The 10,131-nt window shown below is 34.4% G+C and overlaps 1 protein-coding gene across 7 annotated transcripts in view; it reads left to right on the top strand.

The window, feature by feature from the left end:
- The window catches only part of LOC111365339, a 17,308-nt gene extending 9,047 nt beyond the window's left edge, over positions 1–8,261 (top strand). For all 7 annotated transcript variants that reach the window (XM_022985804.1, XM_022985806.1, XM_022985809.1 and 4 more), the window contains 8 exons: positions 2,051–2,111; positions 2,195–2,293; positions 2,969–3,063; positions 3,516–3,629; positions 4,453–4,520; positions 6,394–6,504; positions 6,920–7,154; positions 7,901–8,261. In XM_022985804.1, the coding sequence (XP_022841572.1) occupies positions 2,051–2,111; positions 2,195–2,293; positions 2,969–3,063; positions 3,516–3,629; positions 4,453–4,520; positions 6,394–6,504; positions 6,920–7,154; positions 7,901–8,011 (894 nt within the window). In that variant the 3' untranslated portion in view covers positions 8,012–8,261. The remainder of the gene's footprint in view (positions 1–2,050; positions 2,112–2,194; positions 2,294–2,968; positions 3,064–3,515; positions 3,630–4,452; positions 4,521–6,393; positions 6,505–6,919; positions 7,155–7,900) is intronic.
- The last annotated feature ends 1,870 nt before the right edge of the window (positions 8,262–10,131 follow it).

Here is a 10,131-nt window from a genome sequence, read left to right on the forward strand (position 1 = left end):
ACAACCAAAGTAATAAACAATGTGAATTTAAATCTGGTATTGTGTTGAGGATACTGTGTATGTTGCCATTTTGAAGGAAGGAGATTTAAGAATCACTTCCAAATATATTTTAATTGATCTGATGTTCAGTTATGAAATGTTTGTTGCCCTTGTCCATCTATGACCTTTGAATTTGAGCCTTAAACTCTCTTGACACTTCATATGACATTCTTTCGGGTATTTAAACTGATTGAGGCTGTTTTAGAGTTTTTCCCTTAAGTTCCAGATGCATCTCATTGGGTTCACATTCTTTGGTTTTTCGTTGGCTTTGAAGGTTTTCTTTGAATTCGGGCCCTGTTTGCAACGGCTTCTTATAAATTATATTGTATTAATTTCTAATGTTCTCCAATGTTTATTTTAGCTAGGATTGCACCACTTTTTCTTGCGATCTTGTCGTGGATGGTGCTGTCCTCGAAATTGTCGCCAAGATTTTTTGATTCAGGATTCCTCATAGGGCCATTTTAGAGGCTTTTAAGAATCTGATGAAGGATTTTAGATCATACCAACAGAGGGCAAAGATTTATCATTTAATGGTTCGTTATAGTTCTTCAATGTGTCATTTATGTCATGGTCCTCCAAAATAAAAGAGAACTTATCATAACACAATAATTATTACCAATTTTTCCAAAAGCCAGCCTAGATTCTCGAAAAAATTGAAGGGTCAAGGGACAAAAAGTAGAACTGGAAATTAATAAATAAATTGACATTTAGCCCCTGGTTGACATCTATTAAATCAAAACTTTTTTTTCCACTCACTTTCAACCACACATTCATTAGTAATAAAATATTTTGCACGTAAACATGAACTATTTTCTTACTTTATAACCATGTATTCTCCCAAAAAAAAAAAAAAATGCTATTCCAAAACTAATTTTCCTCAAACACACATTAAAATGGATTTCAAACAAGGCTTTACAGATATTTAAAATTAAAATTTACACCAATTAAAAGTATTCTAAGACTCATTATTTAAATATTTAGTACTTATTTCAATGCCCATTTACCATGAAATATAAACTAAATGGGACAAAATACTCAATAAGGCTATGACCATCCACGTAAAGCTCACAAAACCCCTACCACATGTGATACTTCTTCTTATTGCCTATTCATATTTCAGATCCCTAACATCTTTCCTGCTCTCATTGATGGCTCCTGTGGTTCGAAGAAGTCATTTCTCTGTCACGCGTGCTTATGTATTGATGCAAAAGTTTTATTTTTTTGTAATGTTATTTTAGATTTTTGTTGTTCTGTTGACACCATGGGCAAGGTCTTTGAGAGAAAATGGTGATCAACCATCAAACCCAACATAACAGTGTCAGGGTCACCTGTTCCTGGATAAACTGGCTGATTTACCAGATTTTGTACCGGTTTTTATATATTTGTTTTTATCCCTAATACCAGAGCGGATTTCGATGAGGTTTTAGTTTTCCTGGTCGAATCCTGTCCGGTTTGAATTTGTCACACTTTTGGGTAGCGCTTCTGGATAATGGGATAATAAGATCTTAAGAGCTGATTTGAATTGTTACCCTTGCATGAATAAGGGTTAGATATTTTATTGTGAACACTGGGTCTGGTAACGGTTTTTTTTCTTTGTATGGTAATTACTTTTTGTGACTTAATTGCATTGTTACTTTAGTTAAGAAGTTGAATCATGAATAAACTGATTATAGATTGAATAACCTGTTTTCAAAAGGATGCAAATGGAGGAAACAATGCTCCTTGGAGTACTCTTGCTGTAATATTTTTAAAAAACAAAGTCAGGTTCTTCCGAGTTGGCCACTATTTGTTGAAGATCATATGTTAACGAAATATACAACTTGGTTGAAGGTTGTAGAAAAATGTAAAAATGGTCACTGGCTTAATTTTATAAGTATGTTGCATATAATGGTGGCATCTTATCTCTCCGTCTCTCATTCCTCTTGCTTTATCTCCTTTTCTGAGTCTGCAGTTTGGTTCCATATTCTGCTTTACCCATCATGTTGAGTTCTTAAGAGTGCTTACTTTACAGGTGAGGGGTGGACAACTATGGGGAACAGATATATACACGGTTGACTCTGATCTGGTGGCTGGTATGATTTTTGGTCTACATTATAAATTTCATTGCATACATGACCCAAAGCTACAGATGGAATGTAATGTGTTCCCTGTTCAGTTCTTATGCATACAGGTTACTGTCGCCCAACTGCTTCTCCTCCTCCATCTGCAGCTCAGGAGCTGCGTGCTACCATCAGAGTTTTACCCCCACAGGATTGTATGTCCATATAATATTCAGTCTTTAAAGAAATGCTTAATACTTTAAGAAAAAGATTTCCTGTAATAGGTTTCAAGACTATCCTAGTAGATTTCATGCATGACTTCCCATTCCATCCTCCCTGGTAATTGGTAATTAATTCAAAAGTACAAAGGGATGAGAGGTTCGTGCCACACGCACATCAATTATAGACCAAATAACTAGTATGCTAACCTTGATGCCAAGCCAAAAGTAGCTATATGTTTTAAACAATTCCTTTTGCTACCATCTTTCTTCTTCTGTTTGATTCTCTGATTAATTAGTCTATTCAAAAGTTGATAGTTAAAAGTGGCAGGAGCCATTTCTATGGGTTCTAGACTCAGATTATTTTTCAGGGCTCCCTTAAAGTTTCATGGTATCTGTCTGTGTATATTGATATGTATGCTAATTTATCTTGTCATAACATATTATCAATTCATGAGCAGTGAATCCACTGTTATTGTGTGCATGTTTTTCACCCTTCTGTTGTGCCTGTCTTAAAAAGTACATCAATACCTCTTTTAACTAAAGGCTGTTTGAATTCTAGCAAAAAAATATCATGTATGACACCAATGCTTAGTTTTGATATTCATTCTCTTTTGATGCAAGTTATATTTTGTGCTTTTAATTTGTATGTTATTGTGCGTACTCTTTAAGGTTACATTTCTACACTGCGAAATAATGTCCGCTCACGTGCATGGGGTGCTGCCATTGGTTGCAGTTATCGTGTTGAGCGATGTAGCATTGTGAAGGTGAGCAATATTTTCAATTCACTTTTTTATTTTCTCGTTGTTTTGTTTATCCGTTAAATGCTTTTAAATGTTGACAATCGGAATTCATGTGTTCTTTCATATCCTTGGAGAATGTTTTGATCTACCTTATGATTGCTGATACGCGATTTGCCATTAAATATTACAATCTTACTACATTTACACTCTTCCTTGCATCTTTCTTTACACTCTACCACATAGCAACATCTACACTCTTGAATATGAACTCATCCATCATATCACTGCACAGATTTCCTCTACATAGGGGGGAATGTTAACCAAGTTGTCATGGTTGATGTACATTTAAGCATTATTTTAAGTATTATATCCTACATGCCTTTCTGAGTTGTCTTTATTTTCCCTTTTACATGTGGATTGATTTTGGTGGCTCTCTTTTTAATATGACATATATTGATCTTTGCATGCTTGTGCAGAAAGGAGGTGGAATCATAGATCTTGAACCTTGTCTCACACATTCTTCTACTTTGGAGCCTACTCTTGCTCCAGTGGCTGTGGAGCGCACAATGACTACAAGGGCTGCTGCTTCGGTATTTTCATTACTGATACTTTTTGCATGCGTACGCACTTGGGTGCACACAGATGCAAGCTCACTTGGAATTTCTCCCTCTAATTCATTCATGAGTTTCTATACTCTATTTTTGATATTAGGTTTATAATCAGATACAAAATCCAAATTTTATTGATACTTGGCCTTAAGTGTTTATTGCTAGATTACACACTCCTAAACTTTGTCTCAACTCTGTATACTTTCCAGTTTCATACACAGTAACTATTATGATTCTCTAATTAGATGTAGGATCTTATGTATTGTTTCCTCGCTTTCTTCCATGATTTTACAATAAATTAATTTCCCAAATCTGTATGTAGAAACTAGCACTTCTTTATTATATAGTAATCCTATTGTCCATTTTTTCAAACCAGAAGCTTATTATCTCATAAATCCCTTCTAAACTTCAAAATCAATGTTTTCTGATGATGTAGCTGTTTCAGATTTGCATGTTCTTTTCACGCGTTTTGCTTACCAGGGTGGGTGTGGGGGCTTCTGTTTGGAAAAAGGATGCTATGTTTCAATTTCACTTGGGAATATATTTTCAAGTTTCATGGAGCAAAGTTTCAAGGTCCTTTCGCTTTTCATATTAGTCAAGCCGCATGTTGAAAGTCTTTGTGTTTATTCTCCATCTTCCCCAAAACTGTCACTTTTTAAAATAATGTGGCTTGAGGGTAGACATAGGGACCCTATTTTCATGATTACAAATGATGGATACGATTGCTATTGTTGCTCTGGTTTGTGCTGTTCATTAAACAGTGTTGGAAATTATGGATATTTCATATTGTATTTTCTCTCTCTAGAATGCCTTACGTCAACAAAGGTTTGTACGTGAAGTCACGATACAGTTCAACCTTTGCATGGAACCTTGGTAAGTGTTTTACTTTTTTTAAGAGTAGGTCATTGCCTGCTAAATTTGTCTGTCCTAATTTATATTTGAATTCAAAGTTTACAAGTGGTTATTTGTGGGAACTCTTTTTTTTTTAAAATGCAAGTTTCTGGTTAGTTGCCATGCTTCTACTGTTTGTTTGTGGAAATTAGTAATTTTGTTGAATTAGGAGGGTAAAGAACAATGGAGGTCATCAAACTATTAGCAAGACAATTGGGTCACTATACTTAATTTCACTATTGCATTAATGTACTCGAACAGTTGTTACATTTGGGTCACTATGTAGTGGCTTGCCGGTCTAGTTAGTAAAAATGCTGTTGACATGTAATGACCCATGGGCACATTATCATGTCCATGGTACAATTCAATGACTTCCAGTATTTTACCCAGATTAGTATGATTAATCCTTGGGTTACAATGGAAGGTTCTTTGCATTAGACTCGCCGTGCTCTGGATTTTCCATCCAAGTATTGTAGGATGGTTTTCTTTTTCTAAGACTTAAATGTGAAGACAATTTAGCCCTTGTTTGAGCCCTATTTTTCTAAAAATTCATTTTTTCAAAACTCATTTTCAACCAAACATTTTTCGATAAAATAATATTATACCCAATCTAAAACTTTTCCATAATTTTTAACCACACATTATCCATCAATCTACTATACTAAAATGCATTCTTTCCCCCAAAATGAGGCTCAAACAAGGGCTTAATGTAGCTTCTTTCTCCTAAATTTGAATTTTTTTTATTTTTATTTATTTTTGTTGTTGTTGTTGTTGTTGTTTTTGTTCAGAATGAATTCTGTTTTTCTGGTTTTAGAACGATCATTTAATTGGATTCATATCCTTATGTACTACGTAAATTTGAAATGACTGAATACTTAATGCAAATTTAATCATTAGTTCTTTGAAGTATGATTTGGTATAGTTTTTAGGACTTCTCCTTCTATATGAAGATGGATTCCTCATTTGACACTTATCGCAAAGAATGTCCAATATCTTTTTGACACTTGCCACAAAGAATGTCCAATATTTTTGGTGTTTGGTTAACATTGTTACATAAATCATGAATATTTACACAAAGTTTACATCACCATTGTGAACAAATTGTTATCATCCTTGATGTATAGTAAATGAAAGTGGGGGAGAAATCTTAGTAGTTATAAAACTCTTTGTTGTATGGGGGAGAAATCTTAGTAGTTATAACACACTTTGTTGTATACTTATATTCAACTTTGGGGGGAAGAGCAAACATAAACCATGACCAATCTGCTGTAGCTGTACACCCATATAAGGGGAAAAATTTATCCGGAAGTATAGACCATAATATTAAACTACTATTTAGATTAAAGTTTCAAAAGTTTGTGTACACTTTATTTAGATTGTTTAAAGACAAGTTATAAATTACTCTTTGATTATTCACATTCAAGCCATTTCTTGATGCTGCTGCTTTATTTCCTCTTCTTTGCAGTGTTCTTTGTTTTTTTTTTCAATATTAAAAAGGAGTTCATGGGGAAAATTATTTTCAAGAACAGGGATAGAGGACTTATATTTCCTTTTAGGGTGCTTTGTACTTTCAAATGTTCTCTCTTAGCATCTCTCTTCAATGTATATTTATCACTCGATTGCTGTTACAATGAGGTGCATCTTAGTTTCACCAAGTAATTTCTCTTAACAAAAAGTTCTTTAACTCGAATATGTGGTGGTTGGGTTGCTTTGGGCTAATGTGTTACTACTTGGCTCCGGTTAAATAATGTTTCATAATTTGCCTTTTACCCCTAATAAAGTTGTTGTCATTATTGTCAGCTACATTATTTTTGTTTCTTATTCTTCTCACCTCTTTGGTTTCTGGTGTTTTCAGGCTTAAATACAGCATTAGTGCTGTTGCTGACAAAGGTCTAAAAAAGCCGCTCTTTACATCTTCACGCTTAAAGAAGGGAGAAGTTCTATACTTAGAAACTCATTCCCGCAGGTAATGACTGGACCGAGAATTGATAAAAACAAAATTGTATTCACACAGACTTTTCCTTTTTTACAATTCTCTGTAAATTTCTCCATTTTCTTACTGTCATAGTGATGTTATATAAAAATTTTAAAATTTGTAAAAGCTATCTCCATAGGTACTTCCATAGCACAACACTGTAATGTTTCAGAATATTATCAATGTGTAGCTAAAGATAGTTGTCATAGGTTACATGGAGGGATCTGATATTGGGGTTTCACTTCTCTTCTTAATTACATTTTAGGATGCTTTGCAACATTGATACTTTTGGTTCAGGCTGTATCATTTTGGTGGATTAACTGGCAGGATCACCAACATGAAAAATCATCAACTATTCGCCATTTGTATCTTTTACACCTTTGTGTTTACTAAGTTATATCTTTAGGTATGAGCTTTGCTTTAATGGAGAAAAGACTGTGAAGGCTGTGGCATCATCTCAGGCATTAGGAGTAGAGAATGGGAGATCTCATTCCAGCTCGCATCTTAGCAATGGTGAAAGAAATGTGGCAGAAAGTGAAAGCACTGTGGTGGATGTATTCCGATGGTCTCGTTGTAAGAGACCTCTTCCACAAAAATTCATGCTCTCTATTGGAATCCCGCTCCCTCTTGAACACGTGGAGGTAATCCTTCCCAGCTGGTTTCTTCTGTGGCTGTGATATTACTTTTCTAAATGCTTTTTTCTTTTGCTTTGTTTTTGATTGAAGTTGAATGCATGATCACCAATAGAATCTGAGTTTACAGTGCCCTTGAATTGTTAGGAAAATATGAACGCGAGAACTTATTATTGTTTATGTCGAAGAGTTTGGATAAAGTATAATCCTTTGTAGAAATGATAAAGAGTATTCACCATGCATGATCTTCAGTCGCTGCTTTTACCGTGTGAGCATTGGAAATATATCACAGTGATTCTGTTTGCTTTCTGAAATTGTATTCCTATTGATGACGAATCTAGTTAAACCGAGACGTTATAATCTGTCTTCTGAGGTCTTGTGAGACACTATTGAGTGTTTTAGCTTTGTTGCTGCACATTGCTGAAAACTGTTTGGTGTGAAAAACCTAGAGCTAGTATAGTCGGATGTCTATCACTCAATAGCCTAGGGACTCCTCTTTTTTTCAATCTGCATCATAAGCAATACACCTCAGGAATGTTTTCTCAAGTTTTATTTTATGATTACTATTCTAGCCATATTGATCCAAGGGCGAACTCATCGCTTCTGAGCCCTTCAGAACACAAACTGACATTAACGTCAAAAAATAGAAGAAAAGAATGTTAATATTGATCTCTTGTTTATTTCGGTAAAATACGTGAGTTTAGAGTAGGTTTCTTTGTTTTTGCTGATTAATTTTTTCCGTGGGATGTCGACAGATTTTGGAGGAGAATATAGAATGGGATGAAATTGCATGGTCTCAAACCGGGGTTTGGATTGCTGGGAAAGAATATAATTTGGCGCGGGCACATTTTCTTTCCCCAAGCTAGAAATAGATTAGCTTCGTTTTGAAACAGGGTCTTCCTGAACTGTGTTGTATGAATATTGCCTTTTATCTTGTTTTTTTTTTATGGATTCGAAAACTCCTGCTTGTGGGGTATATTAGGCTGACTGTTGTGTTTAGAGTCGAACGTGTTGCTTAATTTGGAGTTTATTTATATAATTATTGTTGTGGTTTTATATGAGATTGCGTATGTGTATCACATATTCGTGCACACAGAGTGGTCTTTTTATCATTATGCTCAATTTATCTTGTAATGTAGCCATGTTATCTTGATACATTGTTGTTGAATACCTCGCACCTTACCGGATTTTTTTTTTTTTTTTGGGGAAAAAATGAGTTTTATAATGGTGATTTTTTGAAGAATATGTGGTTAGAAAGTAGTAAAAAATTGATGTTTACGTGCAAAATTATTTGTTAGGAAAATTTGATCGAAAATGGGACTAAAGTAAATTTGCACAAATAATTTCAAAAAACTAGCATGTTAGTATCCTAGGGCTCAAATAACTCAAGAAGATGTGGAACCTGGATGTGGGTCCATTCTCTAGTTCTCCTCATTACCAAGTGGAGGTAAAAAGCCAGGGGAACATATGCTAGTGGTGCTTGATGGGTTTGGCTAAGGGATATTTAGGGCCTATTTGGAGCTGCTTTTCAGGGAAAAAAGTGAAAATTACACAATTCCCTAAAAAAATTCACAATTCTAAATTCAGATGGGATGTTTCAATGTTTAAAAATCAAATGTTTTATTAGTAATTCTAATGTTAATACTGATATATATTATAAAATATTCACTCCCATAAATGAAATTCTAATACTCTCTCTCTCTCTTCCTCTCCCCATTCCCCTTTTCTCACACGATAACTTTCCAAAATCGTAGCTCCATCGAGAAGGAGGTCACTGTCGATGGTATTCCAATGCGAAGTGTCGTGCGTGGCGGTTGCACGACATTGTACGTCTAGATCTAAGTGGTGTTGCATTTTTCTTTTTTCTTTTTTTTTTTTGGTTGTGGGTGTGAGGGTGATTGGATGGTGGTGACGTGGTGGTGGTGGTGGAGGCGCTGTTGGTGTCGATGATGGTTGTGGCACCGAGTGGAGTGGAGTGGGATTGCGGGATGGTGGAGTTTGGGTTAGGTTGTGTTGGTGGCGACAGTAGTTGTGAGTTGCTGGCTGTGTTGGCGACGGTGGTGATAGTCGTTGTGGTGAGTTTTCGATTGTGGTAGCGGAGTAGGTTAGGGTGGGTGAGGTGAGGTAGTAATTTACTATGTTTGTGACCAATAAATTGGTTAAAAATTGTGACTGTGACTTACAATTGATTAAGTTGTGACCGAAAAATTAATTGTGACCAATTATAATAATCTAATAATTTGTAATTAATAAATGAGTTATGACTAATAAAAGTTTTGATTTTGTAACCAATGAATAATTTATGATCTATAAAAATTTTTATTCGTGATGAAAAGTAATGTGACTTATAAAAATTTTTATTTGTGACCGAGAAATAAGTTGTGAACAATAAATTAATAAGTTTTCACTAAAATTTAATCCGTGAATAAATAATTTTTTGATTTGCGACCGATGAACAAACTGTGATCTAATCGTAAAATAATATGTGACATAAAATTTCTAATAATTGACTAAAAAATAATAAGTGACTAAATAAATCGTTAATTTGTGACTAAATTGTACAGACCTGTTACCTAAATATATTTAATTAGTGAATGAATTAACTAGTATAACTAAATCATAAATAAATTTTAATAAAAATCTAATTTTTGAAGTTTGAAATTTATTTTCTTTATTTTGAAATGTGCAATACTTAAACTCTTATGAAATTTTCCCCAAAATAAATGACTTTTTGGACCGTTGCAAACCAAAACCACAACCAGCCATCCGGGTTGACTTTGGCTCACATGGGTCCCACCTGATAGTCTAACAGTCAAAAAGCGCACATAATTTTTGTGAAAAAGCTCCGCCAGACGAGCACTTAAGTTAAACTCTTTAGACCATGGAATCATGGATGCCTATTTCCATTCATTATTATTATTAATTATGAATGATGGAACCATTGATGGGCGGATTTTTATTTTATTTATTTTTTTTTTTTTGAGGG

This window comes from Olea europaea, chromosome 17, assembly GCF_002742605.1.
Source record: "Olea europaea var. sylvestris chromosome 17, O_europaea_v1, whole genome shotgun sequence".
Taxonomy (NCBI): Eukaryota; Viridiplantae; Streptophyta; class Magnoliopsida; order Lamiales; family Oleaceae; genus Olea; species Olea europaea.